The sequence below is a fragment of the Trichomycterus rosablanca genome, chromosome 4, assembly GCF_030014385.1.
Source record: "Trichomycterus rosablanca isolate fTriRos1 chromosome 4, fTriRos1.hap1, whole genome shotgun sequence".
NCBI classification, from domain to species: Eukaryota; Metazoa; Chordata; class Actinopteri; order Siluriformes; family Trichomycteridae; genus Trichomycterus; species Trichomycterus rosablanca.
In genome coordinates, this window is record NC_085991.1 from 3998178 (window position 1) to 4021930 (window position 23753).

A 23753-nucleotide genomic window follows, 5' to 3' on the forward strand; every position below is an offset into this window, starting at 1 on the left:
GAGCTGCACCACAAGCTTGTTCTTTGAACGTTATTAAATTATACCAAGTCCTTATTTTTCGACAGCCGCTGCTGTGTTTTGATACTCATCCCAGTCCAAACTGCCAAGCAGTAGCTAGAAATTCTGAAGCTAGACCGGCCCTTAGAGACTCGCGTCTATTTCCAAGCAGTGCAGAAGCTATAGGACGGGAGCGGCGGATCACAGCGAGACAGCAGGACGTCTCTGCGGCGAGTAGGTGGAGATCAGCGAGGCCAAACCGACTGTAAACCTTCTCCAGACTGCTGCAGATCTGGAGGTGTAGTCTGCGGTGGAATCGAGCCGTGAGGATGAGATGTTCTTTTGACGAATCCGCTCTCGCTCCCTTGCAGCATCTCTGCAGTGCCTTGTGCATGCCTGCAGAGTCTAATTGGAATCCCAAGTTCTGTTTTTTTTTCCCTCTCCGTTCTGGCGGACAGTCGAGAAGAACATATTGACAGGCAGGACTTGCACAGCTAGCAGATAAACGCTGCTGTAAAAACCAGAGGAACCTTCAGAACTACCTGTCTTCCTGTCATCACACACACACACACACACACACACACACCATCTCTCCCACACAATAGCCCAGAGTCCTTAATGAGCAGTCTCGCGTTGTGATTATCACAGCACAATCGGACCGGCGCATTCCGTCCCCCCTTTCACCACCCTCGCTCCCCTCCTCTGCGTTTGTACTTCCTCTTTCTTCTTCTCTCACCGCCGATGAGGCAGCCAGAAAAGACGCTGATTGCAGGCCCAGCAACCTCTGGGCAAACTGCTATGCCAGTTAAAAGAGTCCGACACACAAAACCCAGCCGTCTGCCAAGCTGTTCTCGCAGCGCTCAGCGTAATTGGCGAGATCAAACGCGCCTTCGCGCGAGCGGGGAGGAGGGGGGGAACTGAGGCCCGGACGCTCGGGGACAGACGAGCGGGGAAATCAACCAGATGCACACGAGTCGGAGAGCCTCTGATCAGACTGACAGACCTGCTCCAGAAGTCTGAACGTAGAGATCCAGATCCCGGCTCTGCCGCACTGACGGCAAACGCGTAGATACAGTTCAGGTCAAAAGTTTATGTGCACTTAAAAGAAAAGAACGTCATTCCAGTCTGCTTTTTCCCATTTATAACAAAGTAAGGTCACCTGTGTGTTAGGTGAAGCTGAGGTGATCGATTTATCCTAAATTCAGAATCAAGCCCACATTTAAATGACTCGAACGCGTGACCGACTGAAAGTCCTCACTCAAACCCGGTACAGATGTACTGCCTCGCTGCCCACCTGATCAGCTGCCTCAGTAGACGCATGATTTAGACAGTGATTACGCCACCGCAGTTTTAGCTTAGCTAAGGCTGTTCAAGCCAATGTGCTGAGGCGGCACAACACAATAGCACGCCAGCTAACGTCTCCCAAACTGTTAAACTGTCCCTGACGAGCCTGAATTTACAAATAAACGACACTTGTTTAGTTACACCTTTATACAAATTAAACATCAATGAGAATTTATTTACATTTGAAAAGAACTCTGTTGGTTGCTCCGCATTTCGTTCGTCTGCCACGTTTGTAGTTTTTTGTGAGAAAAGTTGTGCAGCACTGAATTCTGGGATTGCCTTCAGCGCTGAGGAGGCGTCGGACGCTCCCTCGTCATTCAGTCAGATTATCACTCAGAATTAAGGCGCCTCAGTAGGAGCATTTTAAGGGATCTAAGAATTTAGACACGCCCTCTTCTCAGGAGCGTAGGATGACGTAAAATGCGTCTATGTAGAGAGATCACCAGGTTTTCACACAGACCCATCGACTGTCCCTAGAGCTGAGGGTTACTGGTTTAAGCCCCACCACCACCGAGCTGCCACTGTTGGGCCCCTGAGCAAGGCCCTTAACCCCTTAATTGCTCAATATAATAATTGTAAGTTGCAGCAAATGTAAATGGAATCTGGAATGGCCTTGGCTCTCTTGGACTGCTGACGTCACTTACCATCGTGATTCAATAGGTCTGATACATCCGATACCCGACCATGAACTAGCTGAGCAGCCTGTTCAAAACCATGGACATTAATATACTAATATAAATATAATATGGGTATTCCTTGCAGCTTTTCCAGATGATTTAGTTTGTCTGTGGAAACTTGTCCCCCTGTTTCAAAAGAGAAGGCCTGGCTTAATAATATCGAAGTAGATAGATGTTCAAAGATGACGATTTAGATGTACACTATATTGCCAAACGTATTCGCTCGTCTGCCTTCACACATATATGAACTTGAGTGACTCCCATTCTTAATCTATAGGGTTTAATATGATGTCAGCCATCCCTTTGCAGCTATAACAGCTTTAACTCTTCTGGGAAGGGTTTCCACAAGGTGTAGGAGTGTGTTTATGGGAATTTTTGACCATTCTTCCAGAAGCGCATTTGTGAGGTCTCCGCTCTCTCACGTCTTAATGGACCTTGTGCTTTGTGCACTGGTGCGCAGTCATGTTGGAACAGGAAAGGGCCATCCCCAAACTGTTCCCACAAAGTTGGAATCATGAAATTCTCCGAAATCTCTTGGTACGCTGAAGCATTATGAGTTCCTTTCACTGGAACTAAGGGGCCGAGCCCAACTCCTGAAGAACAAGCCCACACCATAATCCCCCCTCCACCAAACTTTACACTCGACACAATGCAGTCAGACAAGTACTGTTCTCCTGGCAACCGGCAAACCCAGACTCGTCCATCACATTTCCAGAGCTAATCTGAAGGCAACATGAAGTTTGGAGGTCTGTAGCGACTGATTCTGCAGAAAGTTGGTGACCTCTGCGCACTATGCGCCTCAGCATCCGCTGACCCGCTCTGTCATTTTACGTGGCTAACACTTCGTGGTAATTTGCTGTCGTTCCCAATCGCCTCCACTTTGTTATAATACCACTGACAGTCGACTGTGGAATATTTAGTAGCGAGGAAATTTCACCACTGGACTTGTTGCACAGGTGGCATCACGGTACCACGCTGGAATTCACTGAGCTCCTGAGAGCGACCCGTTCTTTCACTAATGTTTGTAGAAGCAGTCTGCATGCCGAGGTGCTTGGTTTTATACACCTGTGGCCATGGAAGTGATTGGAACACCTGAATTTAATGAATTGGATGGGTGAGTGAATACTTTTGGCAATATAGTGTCTGTGGGAACTTGTGAAAGGAGAAAGCCTGGCTTAATGGTGTCAAAGATATTCAGTGGGGTGGAGTGTACTAGTGTGGGTCTGAGTGTTTGCAAAGGCTGGTTTGAACATAAAAAACTGTGTGTGTGTGTGTGTGTGTGTGTGTGTATGGGGACAACCACCAGTCATCAGAGTTCTAATTCATCTCTTATAAGCCGTTTTTATTTACACAATTATGCTTCTCTGTCTGGAGAAGCAGAGAACACTGCTGAGGCTGGACGGGAATGTGACAGTTCCCCGACCATGAACCTGTTGGGCAGCCTGTTCTGAAACCGTGGGCATTAATATGATAATATTACAATAATATGGTGATTCCTAGCAGCTTTTCCAGACAATTTCGGAGTTCTAATTCATCTCTTATAAGCCGTTTTTATTTACACAACGATGCATAATTGCGACAGGAATAAGAATACTTCATAAAGAACAGCTTTCATCAGTCGATGTGTCGTCCCTCATCACAGACGCGTCAATCACAGAGCTCTGAAGTCTAGCATGCATACGAAGCTGTATCGGGTTTGGACACGGACAGTACACACACACACACACACACTCACATTCATCACACACACACACACACACCTTTGTAATCGCTTTGTAAAATCCTCATCAGTCACAGTTAGCAGTAATTGGAGATTAGAGTCGCGTGTCGTCCACAAGGAGATTTTCATAATACTGTTACATGGAAGACGAATACGACAGAGGTAACAAAATTCAAACGCTCCCTAAATCATGTCAGGTGACTCCGTCAGGGTCCTGTCGTTCCACCCTGTTCCTCTCCTCTCTGTTTTTATCTCCCGCCGCTTTTTCTTCAATATGAAGAAAAGCTCAGAAGAAGATGGACAGTCCGGGAGGCGATATGAGCAGAACGAAGTGCAGAACGAAGTCCCGCGGGCCGAGACGTGTTAATCCGCGCCCCGCTCTCCGTACGGTCTCGGGTCCAGAAGCGGAAGGATTTGATTAGCGGGACACCCGAAATGCTACCGTCCACAATGAAGCAGAGCTCGAGGAAATCCACCAGCATGCAAACCACATGTCAGTCCGTCTCTTCTCCACGGCTCGTTCGTTCCAGCCTCGATTCGGCTTTTTTTTTTTTTTTTTTACAATTTATTTACGTATTTATTTATTTCGGTTTTTCGGAAGGCCGACGTCGGACGCCGGATGTCTGCCGGCTGTTTTTGAAACATGCATGCATGCAAACAAAACCTGAGTAAGGAAACATGGTTGCCGCGTCGAGTCCAGTGCAAATGCGAATGTAGAAAGTAAAAAAAAGGGTTCCGAACTTTTTAACCACAACTATGGTCCACTTTACGATCCTTAATGTCTTCGCAGGTTCTTCTCGTGGACGCTTGACGTATATATTTATTTATTTACTTATATATATATTCCATTATACTGCACGGCGGCTGTGGAAGAACCGTCTCCGACAGAGTCCTGTACTGTTATTTACGATGAAGCCTTCCTCAGAGGACGCTCCGATCCCCGTATCCGGAGTCAGCAGATGCTTTCTCTCCGTGCCTCAGACTCGAATCGGGAGGGTTTGGCTCATTTGTCTCATGTCCTGCACGCCACCCAAAGCCTTCCTCTGGTGGCCGGGCAGGGTCCCGCCGGCACGATACAGGTCCCTGCGGAGACAGACAGAGGAAGAGTGATTTAGTGAGACGTCGGGAGAAATAAATTGTATTTTCTGAAATCCTGACACAGCTGATCTAAAAGACTGTCTGGAGAAGGAGAGAACACTGCTGGGGCTGGACGGGAACGTGACAGATACACGACCATAAACTTGTTAGGCAGCCTGTTCTGAAACCGTAGGCAATTACATAATAAAATCACGATAATATGATAAAGGAGTTTTAGGGGTATGTCTGTGGGAACTTGTGCCCTTTTGTCAAAAGAGAAGGCTGTGTGTGTGTGTGTGTGCATGGGAGTATTAATTCATCTCTAATAAGCCGTATAAGACCCCCACAGGACCACTACAGAGCAGGTATTATTTAGGTGGTGGATCATTCTCAGCACTGCAGTGACACTGACATGGTGGTGGTGTGTTAGTGTGTGTCGTGCTGGTATGAGTGGATCAGACACAGCAGCGCTGCTGGAGTTTTTAAATACCGTGTCCACTCACTGTCCACTCTATTAGACACTCCTACCTAGTTTGTCCACCTTGTAGATATAAAGTCAGAGACGGTCGCTCATCTATTGCTGCTGTTTGAGTCGGTCATCTTCTAGACCTTAGTCAGTGGTCACAGGACGCTGCCCACGGGGCGCTGTTGGATGGATATTTTTGGTTGGTGGACTATTCTCAGTCCAGCAGTGACAGTGAGGTGTTTAAAAACTCCAGCAGCACTGCTGTGTCTGATCCACTCATACCAGCACAACACACACTAACACACCACCACCATGTCAGTGTGACTGCAGTGCTGAAAATGATCCACCACCTAAATAATATCTGCTCTGTGGGGGTCCTGACCATTGAAGAACAGGGTGAAAGGGGGCTAACAAAGCATGCAGAGAAATAGATGGACTACAGTCAGTAATTGTAGAACTACAAAGTGCTTCTCTATGGTAAGTGGAGCTGATAAAATGGACAGTGAGTGTAGAAACAAGGAGGTGGTTTTAATGTTATGGCTGATCAGTGTATTTAGTGTAGCATGAGGTGAATTGGGACAAATTATTTTGTTTAAAATAATTTTGACAGGGTTGGATGTGAGCTTGATCATCTGAATCTCAGCATCTGATTGGCTGGAGCATTCAGACAGGGTCCATGTCTGGGTCGTGTTGGTACCCAGAATGGACTCTGGTCTCGCCGGCGTGATCGTGTTCGGTCCCTCCTGAACCCCGACTCGACTGCATATTTACACGCTGATCAACTGCTTGCCAAGCTGCATAATTACACCCAACACTAATTAATTCAGAGCTTTCCCTGATTGATGTGAATGTCGAACGTGGCCAGAAGTATGTGGACACCTGACTACGAGCTGGTTGGGCATTTCATACCAAACAGTGCAGTTATAACAGCCTCCGCTCTTCTGGGAAGGCTTTCCGCAAGAAAACAGAAGAGCTCAGGCACTTATTTATTTATTTATTAGGATTTTAATGTCACGTTTTACACTTTGGTTACATTCATGACAGAACAGGTAGTTACTCATTACACAAGATTCATTAGTTCACAAGTTTATATCAAACATGGATAATTAGTATCTTCAATTCACCTCACTTGCACGTCTTTGTACTGTGGGAGGAAACCCACACGGACACGGGGAGAACATGCAAACTCCACACAGAAAGGACCCGGACCGCTCCACCTGGGAATCAAACCCAGGACCTTCTTGCTGTGAGGCGACAGTGCTACCCACTGAGCCACCGTGCCGCCCCCAGGCACTTATTTTAGTTGAAAAAGGCCTGGCTCACGATCAGTGTTCTGATTCATCCAGAACTTGTCAAAATGGGACTGTACAGGCTTGGCTTGGTGCACAAGGGCACAGTCATGCTGGAAATAAAAATGGCCTTCCCCAAACTGTTGAAGTTATTGCTTTTAAACACCTGTTAGTAAAGGGTGTGGAACACCTGAACTCGATTATTAAGAGGCGTGTCCACATACTTTTGGCCTTTAGGGTGTAGCTAATATGATCTAAAATAAAAACCTGCCAATGAACCTGAATCTGAATGGAGCTGAGAGTGGAAACGGAAATCAATTCCAGTCAGCGGCTCGATGCCTTCGCCGTTTAGCAGCCGTAAAAAACCCAGCAAACCGAAGAAGTCACGTGATCAGCGGACGACACACACACACACACACACACACACACACACACTCACTCACACACACTCATGCAGCTGTGGATTCTGTAGATCGTATAATGGCACGTCACTGCGCAGGCCGACCCGTCCTGCTGTACAGATGCTGGCGTAAATGAAACATCGGTGCGCGGCTACACGCGACAACGTCACCCCCTCGCACCCACGCGCACCCTCGCACGCGCCCACTCGTCTGCCGAGCGCACCGTCACGCTCAGATCGGCCTGCCTGGTGGAATAAAAAGCTCATTAGCAGCCCAATTAAAGCTGCTGCACCCTCATGGCTTCTTCTCCATCTCTCAAATTAAGAGCGCTACGTCTACTATGGCCACTAGAGAGGATGGGAGGGGGAGGGGCTTCACCAGCACCAGCGCTGGCACCGGTAACAGCACCAGCGCTGGCACCAATAACAGAGCCAGAATTTTAGCTTCACCACATGGATCTCCTGCATCCCCACAGGACTCTTCCCACACGTTACTATAGGTTCCTGTTCTCAGATTACCTCACATTTTGCTTTCCTGATTTGGATATACTCGGTTCCTCTTTGCTCTAGGGTAATTCATAGAAAAAGCTTTGTTACGCTGTGCTCTCTTTATTCATTCGTTGCTAGTGGAATCAATGCGGCAGAGGCAAGAAGGTACAAGGACTGATAAGCCGAGGGTCTGAGCTTTCCGACAACATGCCAGTTGAGTCTCTAGTCCAATCAATAAATAAATGAATAAATAAATTAATGAGTGAATGAATTAATAAATGAACAAACGAATGAATGAATAGTTGAATGAACAAATAAATGAATAAATAAATAATTGAATAAATGAATGAGTGAATAAATAATTGAATGAATGAATAAATAATTGAATAAATGAATGAATAAATAAATGAATGAATAAATAAATGAATGAATAAATGAATGAATAAATAAATGAATGAGTGAATAAATAATTGAATGAATGAATAAATGAGTGAATGAATGAATAAATAATTGAATAAATGAATAAATGAGTGAATGAATGAATGAATTAATAAATAATTGAATGAATGAATAAATGAGTGAATGAATGAATTAATTAATAAATAATTGTATAAATGAACAAACAAATGAATGAATAATTGAATGAACAAATAAATGAATAAATAAATGAATAAATAATTGAATAAATGAATGAGTGAATAAATAATTGAATGAATGAATAAATAATTGAATAAATGAACAAACAAATGAATGAATAAATAATTGAATAAATGAATGAATGAATAAATAAATGAATGAATGAATGCACGAATGAATGAATAAATAATTGAATGAATGAATGAATAAATGAATGAATTAATAATTAAATAAATGAATAAATGAATGAATAAATAAATAAATGAATAAATGAATGAATAAATGAATGAATAAATGAATGAATTAATAATTAAATAAATTAATAATTGAGTGAGTGAATGAATGAATAAATAAATGAATAAATGAATGAATGAATAATTAAATAAATGAATAATTGAGTGAGTGAATGAATGAATAAATAAATGAATAAATGAATAAATGAATAAATGAGTGAATGAATGAGTGGTCCTCAGAAGAACACACTGACCCTCCAAGACAAACCCAATACAGCAGCGTGTCAGATCAAGCTCAGTCATAAATCTGTGTCCACTTTGTTTTGTGTAGAGCAGAGAAAACAAACATCCCTACTGGAATCCGAAACACGTCCTCACCCTGAGTGCGCGGAGCTGAGCGGCTTGAGGCTGGCGGCGTTGCGCAGCAGCTTGTCCAGGGTGCTGACGATGTGGGTGAAGCGCGGCCGGGCGTTCCGTTCCTTCAGCCAGCACTCCAGCATGAGCTGATGAAGAACCGCCGGACAGTCCATGGGCGGCGGCAGCCTGTAGTCCTGCTCCACCGCATTCATCACCTACAGCACACACACACACACGGTCTTTATAGCTCTGTGGTCTAAAGCATGTGGACACCTGAGCAATATGAACCTGACTGACTAATAATCTGCTGACTCCAGGTCTTTTAGAGTTTGTACTGCATCTGTGGGAATTTCAGCCCATTCAGGCAAAAGTGCAAAGCCAGAAACTGATGGATTAAAAGTTCAGCTCTCAGTTGGTGTTCCAATTCATCCTGGAGCTCCTCCATTCCAAACCTAGTCAGGAGCATATCATTTATGTGGAAGCATTTTATTGATCATTCATTTCTTTCTACAGGATTTCGGAGTGTGTTTATGGGAATTTGTGCACATTCAGTGAAAAGTGGCTATTATGCTGGATGAGAAGGCCTGGCTCACAATCAACATTCCAATTCATTCCAAAGCTTTTCAACGAGTTTGAGGTCTGGGCTCACTGTACACACGGAGCATGTCTGTGGGAATTTGTGCTCATTCAGTAAAAAGCAGGTTTGGAACTGTAGAATGAGAAGGCCTGATGTTCCAATTTATCCCACTGTAGTTCAGTGGGGTCCAAATCAGGGTCCAGATCCACCGCGTTTCATGGACCTGCCTCTGTCACAGAAATTGGAACAGGAAAGGACCTTCCCCAAACTGTTGCTGCCAAGTTGGAAGCATATCATTTATGTGGAAGCATTTATTTATCATTATCATTTATCATTTTACCCCACCAACATGTGCAGTTACATCTGCCTTCAAAGCTTTTGATGAGATTTCGGAGCACGTCTGTGGGAATTTGTGCTCACTTATTGAAAAGCAGGTCTGTAAGGCCAGGTACTGTAGCACGAGAAGTCCTGATGTTCCAATTCATCCCACAGTAGTTCAGTGGGGTCCAGATCAGGGCTCCACATCAAACAGAATCAAGTCTGTTTCATAAACCTCTGTTCACAGGAACACAGTCATGCTGGAACAGGAAAGGACCTTCCCCAAACTGTTTCCATGTAGTCATAAGCATATCATTTATGTGGAAGCATTTTATTTATCATTATCAATTATCAATTTACCCCACCAACACGTGCAGTCACATCTGCCTTCACTCCTCTGAAAAAGCTTTTTAGATAGATAGATAGATAGATGGATAGATAGATAGATAGATAGATAGATGGATAGATAGATAGATAGATAGATAGATAGATAGATAGATAGATAGATAGATAGATAGATAGATGGATAGATAGATAGATAGATAGATGGATAGATAGATAGATAGATAGATAGATAGATAGATAGATAGATAGATAGATAGATGGATAGATAGATAGATAGATAGATAGATGGATAGATAGATAGATAGATGGATAGATAGATAGATAGATAGATAGATGGATAGATGGATAGATAGATAGATAGATAGATAGATGGATAGATAGATAGATAGATAGATAGATAGATAGATAGATGGATAGATAGATGGATAGATAGATAGATAGATAGATAGATAGATAGATGGATAGATAGATAGATAGATAGATAGATAGATAGATAGATAGATAGATAGATAGATAGATAGATGGATAGATAGATGGATAGATAGATAGATAGATAGATAGATAGATAGATGGATAGATAGATAGATAGATAGATAGATAGATAGATAGATAGATAGATAGATAGACAGATAGATACTTTATTGATCCCGAACGAAATTAAAGAAATTTAAGATTTTTAATTTAAAAAAAATAATTGTACAAAATTTCGGAGCACATCTGTGGGAATTTGTGCTCATTCAGTAAAAAAAGCAAGTCTGTAAGGCCAGGTAAAGTAGGACGAGAAGTCCTGATGTTCCAATTCATCCCACAGTAGTTCAGTGGGGTCCAAATCAGGGTCCAGATCCACTGTGTTTAATGGACCTGCCTCTGTTCCCAGGAACACAGTCATACTGGAACAGGAAAGGACCTTCCCCAAACTGTTTTCATTTACTTAGAAGCGTATCATTTATGTGGAAGCATTATCATTTAATATTCTACCCCACCAACACGTGCAGTTACAGCTGCCTTCACTTGTCTGGAAAAGCTTTTGATGAGATTTCGGAGCACATCTGTGGGAATTTGTGCTCATTCAGTAAAAAGCAGGTTTGGAACTGTAAAATGAGAAGGCCTGATGTTCCAATTCATCCCACAGTAGTTCAGTGCGGTCAAAATCAGGGTCCAGAGCCACTGTGTTTTTAATGGACCGGCCTCTGTTCACAGGATTTCGGAGTGTGCTTATGGGAATTTGTGCGCATTCAGTGAAAAGCGGCACTGATGCTGGATGAGAAGGCCCATTCCAAAGATTTTCAGTGAGTCTGAGGTCCGGCATCCATACATGGACACAGTCATGTGGGAACAGGAAAGGACCTTCCCCAAACTGTTGCCAAGCTGGAAGCATATCATTTCTGTAGCATGACATCCTATTCAAAATAAGTTCCTATTACCCATCCCTTAGTGATGGCAGCTACAAATGCTATTAGGCTCTTATGAAAAATCTTTCTGCAGGATTTCGGAGTGTGTCTATGGGAACGTGTGCTCATTCAGTGAAAAGCGGCTGGCTTGATTCTGGATCAGAAGGCCTGGCTCACAATCGACGTTCCAATTCGTTCCAAAGCTTTTCAGCGAGTCGGAGGTCTGGGCTCCACAGGAAAGGGCCTTCCCCAAACTGTTGGCAGAAAATTGGAATACTTTTCCATGTGAATTTCTCGTACCGAGGACCCGACATACGGCTCGAACACTTCAGGCGAATACGCCAACGTTGCTAATTATGAGCGATGGCTAGTCAGGGCCAGTTAGCATTATGCAAATGAGGCTGCGCCGCCAGGTTCCCGGGAGATTCCGCTCGGCCGGTTAGCCGCGTTGGCGCTTTCGGGCGATGTGATAAAGAGACGGCGCGTGCAGGATTAGTCCTCGTCCCGCCACGGCTGCAGAGTGACGTGCTGGCAGGGCGTCCGTACGAGCGTTCCGTCTGAGAGAGCGGCGCACTGATAACTTCCTGCAATTAAACACGGGGCCAAAAGTATGTGGACACCTAATAATAAGCTGCCGTCGCTCCTGAGTAAAGACTTTTCGACAAGATAATCCAAAGCGACTTACAGTACTGTGACAGTATACAATCTAAGCAATTGAGGGTTAAGGGCCTTGCTCAAGGGCCCAACAGTGGCAACCTGACAGTGGTGGGGCTTAAACCTGCGACCTTCTGATTACCAGTCTAGTACCTTAACCACTAAGCTGCACTGCCTGTGTCTTTGTGGCCAGAAGCTGCTACTGAACAGCAGTGGTGGCTCAGGGGTTAAGGTACTGGACTTGTATCAGAAGGTTGCTGGTTCAAGCCCCACCATTTCCAAGTTGCCACTGTTGGGCCCCTGAGCAAGGCCCTTAAAACTGCATTCAGTCATAACTGTAAGTGGCTTTGGATAAAAGCGTCTGCTACATGCCACAAATGTAAATTCAATTCAGCAAGTTTGTAGGTTAAGGTACTGGACTAGTAATCAGAAGGTTGCTGGTTCAACCCCCACCACTGCCAGGTTTCCACTGTTGGACCCCTGAGCAAGGCCCTTAACCCTCAATTGCTTAGACTGTATATTGTAAGTCGCCTAGGAACTGTAATTTGTAGTGTAGCAGTGAGGTTGAAGGTTGCTGGTTCAAGTTCCACCACTGCCAAGTTGCCACTGTTGGACCCCTGAGCAAGGCCCTTAACCCTCAAGTGCTTCGACTGTATTCTGTAAATCGCCTAGTGACTGTAAGTTGTAGTGTAGTGGTTAAGATACTGGACTAGTAAGCAGAAGGTTGCTGGTTCAAGCCCCAACACTGCCAGGTGGCCACTGTTGGGCCCTTGAGCAAGGCCCTAAACCCTCTGTCAGACTGTACACTGTTAGTCACTTTGGATAAAAGCGTCCGTTAAATGCTAAAAATGTGAAGGGTGCGAGGGATGTCCACATACTTTTGATCTGGCCCGGCCACTCCTAGCGAGGTTACGTCTGTTTTCATGTCTCGCTGTGGTTCGGTGGAGTCCTACAGTCTTATTTATACACAGGTGTACACTTCCGATGTAAAATTTAAATGTATGATGTGTGTGCTTCAGCCACGACATTAGCTAACAGGCTTAGTAAATTAATTATATGTATAAAGGAAATATGCTTCCAACTTTTAGGGAACAGTTTAGGGAAGGCCCTTTCCTGTTCCAGTACGACTGTGCCCCTGTGCAAAGAGACAAAGCTCAATAAAGACATGAAGTGACCTCAGCCCTACTGAACAGCTTTGGAATGAACCGGAACATCAACTGAGGCTTTCTTGACTGACATCAGTGCCCAGCCGATCAAACGCTCTTTTGACGGAATGGGCACAAATTCCCACAGACACACTCATTTTAATACTGTTTGTTTTTTAAATCAGACAAGCTCAAAGTGTCCAAATACTTTTGGCTGTATCGTCTTCTTCTTTCTTTTTTTAAATGTTCTTTAGATGTGTGTGTGTGTGTGTGTGTGTGACTGGCTTACGTCCTGGTTGCTCATGTCCCAGTAGGGCCGCTCCCCGAACGACATCACCTCCCACATGACGATGCCGTAGCTCCACACGTCGCTGGCCGAAGTGAACTTGCGGAAGGCGATGGCCTCCGGGGCCGTCCAGCGGATGGGGATCTTTCCACCCTGTACGCGCACACACGCACACACACGCACACACACACGCACACACACACACACATGCCGAGTGAGCCGTTTGATGCCAGCTTCAAACCCACCAGATGCCTAATTAGAGCCGAGCCTGAACGAGCCTGAACACTTTCTCGGGAGCTTTTCTTCCCCCTCCTCCTCCTCATCCTCCTCCGACAACGACGACGGCGATGAAGAAAAATATCTAGCCGTGGCTAAGGCAGCGAGGACAAAGGTGCTAATCAATACACATGCTAATCCCATAAAAACGCCATGCTAGATAGAGATGAATGGCTGCATGGCACGGCTACAAAAAGAGCTCGGAATCCGTTTCATTGACCTAAGAGAGGCTGTCTGGCTCATTTTATAATTACAAAGCATTAATCTGTAGGTACCCGGGGTTCCTCCTAGTCCAGCCCACCCAGAGATTAGTGCCAGTGCTCTCTTGGACTCCCGGGAATCTTCAGGAAATGTGTTCTATCATTCTGTTAGCTAAAATTGTCTTGCTGTAAAATCTGTGAGCACAGAAATGTACGGAGGAGCACGCTTTGCTCTCCGTGTTCCTCCACCGCTTGTATTGGTGCCACGTCCAGACCCCCTATCCGGGCTGATGTACGTCTTACAGGGCACTAGACCGCTTTAGCCACGGCGCAAACAGCCACTTTGTTCAGTGCCTGGCTCGAGCGGTGAGGTAACACGTCATCAAAGTGTGACCTGAGTCGCATTTACTGCGTCATATCAAACAGTTCGTCTCATAGGAGGAGCTTTGAAAAGGTCAGCGGCAAACTGGGTCAAATAATTGAGAGCCCAACGCTGCAGAAGTGTGTGGTGCATGGCTCAGGGAAGCGCAGCGGCAAGCTAAGCAGCACCGCCAAACGAGCAGACCATCAGATTTAAAAATCCACTTCAATCGTAGATGAGAAGGAACTCACCAGTGAGCTGGTGTAGGTGGGATCGGCCGAGTTCTCATCCAGGAAGCGCGAGAGGCCGAAATCGGAGACCTTGCACACCAGGTTGCTGTTGACCAGCACGTTTCGGGCCGCCAGGTCCCGGTGGACGTAGTTCATGTCCGAGAGGTACTTCATCCCGGCCGCGATCCCGCGTAACATCCCGACCAGCTGGGTCACCGTGAAACCGCCGTCGTTAAGCTGGAAGGAGGGAAGAGAAAAACGGCTCGATATTTGTACTAGATACACGTTATGGAGTCGAAAGTATATAGACACCCTTCTTAATTAGTGAGTGGGCGTGGCTAAAACACCTGAAGTGGATAATTATTAGGGATGTCCACATACAGGTATGTTTGGTCATATATCATGGTGACAATAGTGGTTTTTGTTAAATTAATTAATTAGATTTAATTAGTATTAAACTTACTGCCCACTCCCAGCCCATGATCGATCACTTCAGCCCATGAACGCCCATTTCAGCACATGATCAACCATCTCAGCCTATGACTGCCCATCTCTGCCAACTTCTGGTCACCTCAGCCCACTCCTAATCACCTCAGCCCTTGACCGCCCATCTCAGCCCATGAACGACCATCTCAGCCCACTCCTGGTCACCACAGCCCATGATTGCCCATCTCAGCCCACTCTCGGGTTACTTCAGCCCATAAACACTCATCACAGGCCATGACTGACCATCTCAGCCCACTCCTGGTCACCACAGCCCATGATTACACATCTCAGCCCATGACCGCTCACCGCAGCCCATGATTGTCTATCTCAGCCCATAAACACCCATCTCAGCTCATAAACGACCACCTCAGCCCATGATTGTCTATCTCAGCCCACTACCGGTCACCTTAGCCCACTCCCAGTCACCTCAGATAATGACTACCCATCTCAGCCCATGACTCTCATGGGCACCTCAGCCCACTCCCAGTCACCTTAGATCATGACTGCCCATCTCAGCCCACTCTTGGTCACCACAGCCCATGATTACCCATCTCAGACCATGACCGGTCACCACAGCCCATGATTGTTTATCTCAGCCCATCAACACCCATCTTAGCTCATAAACAACCACCTAAGCCCATGATTGTCCATCTCAGCCTACTACCGGTCACCTCAGCCCACTCATGACCACTTGAGTCCATAAACACCCATCTTAGCCCATGACTGACCTCTTTAGCCCATGACCGCCCATCTCAGTGCATTCAGATGCTCCCATTTCAAAAGGTCACTTTGTTTACAAGCATGTGGACCTCCGCGTGCCACCTTCACCTACGTTCCTTCTGATTCAAACCAGAGAGCACCATCATCACCAACACCATCATCACCATCGCCCTATTACTCATGCAGGGATTAGCAGCCAGAAGGTTCCACCTCAGAGCAAGTCTGCACATCATCACGCCGCCTCTCGCTTCTGTTCTGTTGATCACACGACAGAGGCGAGGGCTGTGGAGCAGAACTACAGAGGAGATGAATCTGATTAACCCAGCGCTGGCACGGTGTCGTGCATCTGTAAACATGGCTGATGTGTTGATACACACACACACACACACACACGCTCGACTGTCCCAACCTGGGATCCAACATTAACACCTATCTGTGGTTTCTATTACAGCCGGTAGTGTTTTAGATGGGTGGTTAATGGTTGTGTACCAGTTTGTCATGTATTTAGTGCATGGAGTGGATTGAGACACAGCCATTGATGTGGTTAAAGATAAACTGCATCCATTTTTTTCTTTAAATATTGATTTATACACTAACCTGTCAAATTTTAAAGTGCTGGATGGGGCAGTATTGGATAAGATCTAATACCCCTCCACCCATTAGCCTCTCCTTAGGTTCTCATTACTGGAAATGTACATATACTGGTTATCGGTTGATAGCTGTGATAAGCCTTGTTGGTCATTTCCTTTACTGACCCGAGTAAATGATTCTAAGCTGCTGATTGGCTGCCGTATGATCACACTGGGGTTCAAACCCACTAAACCTCATCCCCAGTCTGCCCGGAGTTGGCATGGTCCATAAACACAACATTCTCACTCAGCCTAAAACTATTTAAGAACAAAAAGTCCAACTTAACGTGCCAGTGCTGGTTGGCAGGATCCTGGCATCTCTGCCAAGCCCAAATCTGTCCTTTTACCAGCAGACAAAACAATTTGGAAGACAAACCGAACAATCCTGATGGTTACTGATGTGTTGCTAAGTGCGTCTGCTGCTGTTCCAAGGATTTCAATTTCCTTCAAGGACGTGGAGGACGCCGGCTGTCTGTCTCCTAATCTGAACTACTCAGCAAACAGACCAGAGCAAACAGACCAGAGCAAACAGACCATAGCAAACAGACCAGAGCAAACTCAATTTCATTTAGTAAACAGTATGGGGTTTGGGATGCAGCATGTTGCTCAAGTCAGTGCAGCAGCGCCGCTGCTATTCCTGATGCTGCTTTGTTTTTTTTCTATTTATTTATTCATTTTAATTAAGCTTAGCCAATTAGTCTTCCGCTGCTGGGGATCCCGATTACGTTAGAGGAGGGCATATTTGCCTGCTCCACGCCCCCTCCGACACGTGCGCAGCCCCTTGACCCACTGTTTTTCACCTTAGGTACCTGAAGAACCCCATCCACTTAATCCGGTCATTTTCCACCCAACAGACTCTGCGGCCGATTTTGTCTGCTGCAGTCACTGCCAATCGTGCCCGCTAGATGGTGCACAGCCGAGATTTCAACCGGGGTGTTCAAAGTAGAGTCGGTGCCACCTGGGAATTAAGGATTCTGACTCTATGATCGTCTTGACAAGGAATCCTCATGCAGCTCAGCTCATCGAGGTTCAAACCTCATAACAATGGGAAGGAATGTCACTCCTAACTGTAATATTAACTTCTGGAAGTCCATCACTGGTTCTCATAAGCAGTGGGAGGTTCGGCACTACCACCACCAAGCTGCTAACCAGGGTCCTTGCACAGCGTTTGAAGACCTACAAAGTCAGGCTTTTTTCCCACCCAGCAGACTCGGTGGCTAATTTTGTCTGCTGCAGGCACTGCCAATCATGCCCGCTAGATGGCGCACAGTTGAGATTTCAACCGGGGTGTTCAAAGTAGCCTCAGTGCCACCTGGGAATTAAGGATACTGACGCTATGATCATCTTGACAAGAGTTTGCCATGCAAGGAATCACCACACAGCTCAGCTCGTTGAGGTTCGTAACTGTGATATTAACTTCTGGAAGTCCATCACTGGTTCTTATAAGCAGTGGGGGGTTCGGCACTACCACCACCAAGCTGCTAACCAGGGTCCTTTCACAGCGTTTGAAGACCCCACCTACATAGTCCGGCTTTTTCCCACCCAGCAGACTCGGTGGCTAATTTTGTCTGCTGCAGGCACTGCCAATCGTGTCTGCTAGGGGACGCCCAGCCCTTGAAGTAGCGCCAGTGCCACCTGGGATTTAAGGATTCTGACTTAACAAGAGTTTGTCATGAAAAGAATCACGACACAGTTCAGCTTGAGGTTCAAACCTCACAACGATCGGACTGAAAAGCACTCATAACTGTAATATTAACTTCTGGAAGTCTATCACTGGTTCTCATAAGCAGTGGGGGGTTCAGCACTACCACCGCCAAGCTCTCGCTTAGAACCCTCGAGCGAGGTCAACATCCCTCAGTCGATTGGATTGCGAATACGAGCGCCGGCCAAATCCATAAGCGTAATGTTAACGCGTGCCGCCGTGGTGAGGAGATTCTGTAGCATCAGCTGCACGGCGCAGATTTATTTGATGGTTCTGAGTCGATACGCTAATGTAACAGACGAACACTGATTAGGTCTGCGGTGTCAGACAACGGGGTTTGAGTCCAGATAAAACCCGAGCCAAATCAGACCTGACAGCCTCAAAAAATAGATTGATGTGTTTGGTTTTCCTGGCAGCACAAAACAGCCTTCAAATCTGTAGAAAAACGATCCAGACTGCATCTCAGTAGTGAGGCGGTAGCATCACCCCCATCATCCCCAAAACGACATTCGTTAATGCTACATAAGAGCCCGAATTTTAATATTCAGATCATTCCGGCTGTTCGGCACAATTTTAATATTTTCATTCACTGTCTGTGAACCCACGGTGGCTTAGTGGTTAGCACTGTCGCCTCACAGCAAGAAGGTCCTGGGTTCAATCCCCAGGCGGGGCGGTCCGGGTCCTTTCTGTGTGGAGTTTGCATGTTCTCCCCGTGTCTGCGTGGGTTTTCTCCGGGAGCTCCGGTTTCCTCCCACAGTCCAAAAACATGCAGCCAGGTTAATTGGAGACACTGAATTGCCCTATATGTGAATGTGTGAGTGTGTGTATGTGTGTCTGCCCTGCGATGGACTGGCATCCCGTCCAGGGTGTTACTATGTGCCTTGCGCCCATTTAAAAGCTGAGATAGACCCCCCCTCCACGACCCTAATTGGATAAGCGGAGAAGAAAATGAATGAATGAATGTCTGTGAACCACTGGTTCGTCCTGGTCAGGGTCACGGTGGGTCTGATTCATGGGGCAAAAGGCAGGAAACACCCTGGACAGGTCACCAGTCCATCACAGTGTACAAGGTACACACACACACTCACACTAAGGGCATGTCTTTGGACTTGTAGGAGGAAACCGGAGCACCAGACGGCCGTTTCTGACAAGCGCTTCTAACCGAGCATAAATCAGACCTCGCTCCTAAATGCTTGCAAATGAAAAGCCTGTAGGACCTCGTTTAGACTCGTCTGTCTCTCTGAGCAGCGTCGTTAGCCTGGAAGCGGAGGAATCTCGTCGGATCGTTAGATGCCGCCACGCGCTCCTGTTGCGAGAGGCGAAAATTCAGCCACAGGCTTCCGGAGCTTGTTTATCTCCCATGTTCATGATGATTCATCGGGAGGTCGGTGTCTGAGGCTGAATGTAGCCGCGATCGTGTGGGGTGCGTCCTGAGCTCTATGTCGTTAGGAGATGACTTGAGGGACAGACAGAGCTCACGTCTGAGTCACGACTACAAACGACTCGCTGAGGGAAGATCTAACTGTGTTTGGTTCTAATGCTGCACAGAGATGCAGATCCGGGGTCCTGCCGAGGGCGCATACACATGAGAGGCGGCAAAACCGTGAGAATATGAGACGAACCTGCATTTGTGTGGAATAACCATCAAATCCAGTCTGAAAGCTCCACATGTATCTGTGTTCATCTGGATTTTCCTCCCTGTTTCACTTTTAAACTTGTGTTACAGCTCGAGGTTCTGAGAAATTGTGAGAATCAGAATCAGCTCCTCCAAGAAAACGCTTATGGTTAAAAATAAGCTTAACGTGGTTTAATGTACTAAAAGAAGGAGACAGGAGCACTAAACTTCTCTTCATTATTACTGCTCATAAGTTTCTCCACTAATGAAATTCCTCACTCAATGTTTTAATACAGTAAGTCACATTAAGTTTTATTCGTACAGCGTTTGAAGTCGCTTTTACCTTCAAACTAGGGCTGCCAACAGAATGAGCCCAGATTCTAACCTACACATTCACTCAACACTTACCTCACATTCTAAGCGATGTAAACAAAGTGGTGAGTGTTTCACATGAGAAGCTTTTTGCGCTTTGATCGCTGCGGCAACCGCAAAAATCGAGAGTCCAACGCAATACGGTATTCCAAGATCTCCGCGATTAAGAAGTTGAAACAATATAGACGTGCAACATGGCGCTAGTGCTGCTGTGGTACCATCAGAGCTTTACACAGTGAACAAACCACATTTTAGTTTTGTGCCAGTTGTTAGTATTCCCAAACTTTTGATGATTTGGGTCTTGGAGAACTTTTATCTTTTCTTTGAAAGTTCTACAATCGTCCTCTGACGGCTGCAGACGGCGTTTTTTAAGCGTGCTCTTAATGCCGCCAACCAGTGACTGGACCAAATACGACTGAGGTCATGCACGCAGCAAGTAGTGCTGAGGGAATCTTGTGAACGCTTATATGAATGGGAACGTTGTAGAAATAAAAAAGGATCTTTTATAAACATAGTTTTAAAAACGATGCATCGACTTAAAAATGCGTCGACGTCATCGACTGGGTCGACTAATCGCGGCAGCCCTACTTCAAACAGTCATATCAAACAGTTCGTCTCATTGGAGGCGCTTTGAAAAGAATGGCAGCATCAGGTGAACTTTGAGCAGCGCATCAAGCGCAAAAATCGTGAGCCCAACGCGGCAAAAGTACTACATAGGAAACAAGCGGTTTTGCCGCTTCTCATGTGAATACACCTTGAGTATGTTTTGAGAAGACCGGAGGGGGTCGCGAGGTCAATCGAGGCTATTTCTCAACTCTTCTCCCAGATGTCGCGGCTAACGCTCGACATACAAGAATCACACATCTGTCTGTCCCGCTTCATTAAATAATGATCGTCTGTTAGTACATTTCTGCTTGTAGAGGAGCAATTCTGCACCATATGACCAAAAGTATGTGGACACCTGGCTATAAGCTGGCTGGACATCCTGTTTCAAAACCATATGCATTAATATTGGGTTGCTATAACAGCTTTGACTCTTTAGGCAACATCCACAAGCTTTTAGAGTGTGCCTGTGGGAATCTGTGCCTGCCTCGCAATCTACTTTCCAATTCATCATAAGTGTGTTAGATGGGGTCGACCAAACTCTAATGTCTAACAGTGTCTTTATGGAACTCACTTTGTTAAACAGGAGCACAGTCATGTTGGTACAGGAAAGGGCCTTCCCCAGACTGTTGCTTCAATGTTGAAAGCTTACTTATTTTATTGAATGATTGTATATATTTGTTAGTAGTTGGTGTGGCGCAAACAGATGGAGAAGTCTCCATATGCAACTCGACACGTTTGGGATGAAGTGGAATGTCGACTGTGAGCCAGAGCCTGACCTAACCAACAGTTTTCCGACTTCAGTCCCACGTAAGTTTACAATCCTGTGGAAAGCCATTCCAGAGGAATGGAGACTGTTATAGACACAAATGGGGATAAATGTTCATATTAATGAACATAGTTATGGAATGGAAGGTCCAAAAATGCTTCTGTTCAAGTGTCCACATACTTTTGGCCATTAGGTGTATTTATGTTAGTGAATGAATCAAAATATTCTCATGGATATCCTTCCTTAGTAAAAGAGACACTTTTAGAGCTGGCTGGCTTTGCGGAGCTCACGTTGCCCATATCTGGCAACCCTGACCACACCGGCACTCAAAGGCTTTGAAGATAAACACAAAGCTGTTGGGATATGTTTAATAATTGCACGTTATTTCCAAACAGAGGCCAAGACGGAGCAGATAAACGTCCCTCGCGCCGGTACTCACCCTGAGGAAGGAATCCAGAGCGCCGTTCTCCATGAACTCCGTGACGATCAGCACCGGGCAGCTCCTGGTCAGCACCCCTTCCAGGTGGATGACGTTAGGATGGTCGAACTGACCCATGATGCTCGCTTCTGCCAGGAAGTCCCGCCTCTGCCGCTCCGTGTAGCCGGCCTTCAGGGTCTTGATGGCCACGGCAGCTTCCTTCCTGCCGGGCTGTTTCAGCCTGCCGCGGCACACCTCGCCGAACTCCCCTGCAGACGAGGAGGAGACGGGGGTGGGGGGTGGGGGGGATGTGAGCAGGTCGCATGATGTGTAATAACTTATGTACAGAACCACATAACACAATGCAGCAGCAGCAGGTTTTTGTATCAGGTTGCCAGATTTGCCAGAAATACTGACAAATCAGTAGATGTCTTGGGTGCTTTACATGCTTTTTAGCCTCAATAACGAATCAGAATTTCTGTCGTTTTAGTAAAACGCACTGAATTATTTTTAAATTAAACTTAGAAAGTTATCACTGTATGTTACAGGATGATAAGTGCTATTGAGAGGTGCTGAGTTGCATCATGGGTCAATACATGTGTTTTATTTTGTTTATAATGTGGAGGTTCTACATTTCCATCTGTTTCTTATTTCCACTGAATTAAATAATGTAGTGTTTATTGGTCAACCCTGTTTTATTACATTTATCATTCAACTTTCCCCACATTTAGCCATGCCACCCCCTCCTCCGACACGCGTGCAGTAGCCGACTGCATCTTTTCACCTGCACCAGGCGGGTACAAATGTGTCACGCACTGATCTCCATTATCCCCCGTCTCTGTGCAGCGCCGCCAATAAGGAAACGAGCCAATCGTTGTTCATGTAGGCGCCCAGCCTGCCGGTAGCAGAGCTGAGACTGGAACCCACGAGTTTGAGATGTCAGCTCTGGTGTGCTAGCGTGTTTTATGGCTGCACCACTTGAGCGCATAGTGCACAAATTCCCTTAGGCACACTTCAAAAACATCCCAGATAACTGTACACTCTTATAGCTGCAAGGTGGGGGGTATAATAATGCCAATGGTTTTGGAACTAGATGTTTGTCCACATACTTTTGGCTGAATAGTGTGTTTTATTTTGTTTATAAAGTGGTGGTTCTACATTTTTTGGCTGTTCAGTTACAGTCTGACGTTTCTTATTTCCTTTGAATTAGATAATGTATTGGTCGACCCTGTTTTATTTGCATTTATTACTCTACGTTCCCCCCATTTAGCCATATCCAATTCCCAACTCCAGTAACTCCACCCTTCAGATGAATGTGGATTCTTACAGAGCCGTAAAAATGCCAGGAAGTCTCGCTCTGGCCCTTGTGTATCCTCCACTACTGGTGTCAGTGCCTGGACCAGACAGAAGGACCCTCCCTCCCTCCCCAAACTCTCCATGATGCATAGCAGCATGTAGAGAAAGCAGGTGTCGTGCAGGATTCTGAGCATCAAATTATGTTGCACGTGCTCACCACAACCCAGCCAGCTGTTATGCCAAATTCTGCTTTGAAACTGAAAGAGCAGCTTAGCAGTTATGGTACTAGACTACACTCCTAAACCAAAATAAAAAACAAGCCAGAAGATATTTGTGGATCAAATCCTCTGCTCGATGGCATTAATGTAATCGGATCAGCACTGCTTCAAATCCCACCACGTCCAGCTTTCCACTGTCGCACCCTTGAGCCCTCAATCACTTGGACTGTTTTCAGGAACTATTATAAGTCGCTCTGGATTCAAGCAAATGGCAAAACGTGTAAACTTGGCTCCTGTGAGTTGAGCGGTCAGTGTTTTGGGGTCAAGAGCATTTAAAATATACGAATGATTGGTTGATTTTATACTCCTGTCAGCAAGCGGCGTGGCTGAGACTTCCAAGCTCAAAGATTAGAAGTGGTGTCCATATACTTTTGACCATATTTACAACCCAAGCAGA

The 23753-nt window shown here is 45.8% G+C and overlaps 1 protein-coding gene across 1 annotated transcript in view; it reads right to left on the bottom strand.

The window, feature by feature from the left end:
- Positions 1-4540: 4540 nt before the first annotated feature.
- Positions 4541-23753, bottom strand: part of ephb3a (eph receptor B3a) — a 62821-nt gene continuing 43608 nt past the window's right edge. Inside the window, exons 12-16 of the mRNA XM_062993819.1 lie at positions 21804-22051; positions 14490-14705; positions 13405-13554; positions 8707-8900; positions 4541-4821 (exon numbers count right to left, since the gene is read on the bottom strand). Coding sequence (XP_062849889.1) covers positions 4716-4821; positions 8707-8900; positions 13405-13554; positions 14490-14705; positions 21804-22051 — 914 coding nt within the window. The 3' untranslated portion in view covers positions 4541-4715. The remainder of the gene's footprint in view (positions 4822-8706; positions 8901-13404; positions 13555-14489; positions 14706-21803; positions 22052-23753) is intronic.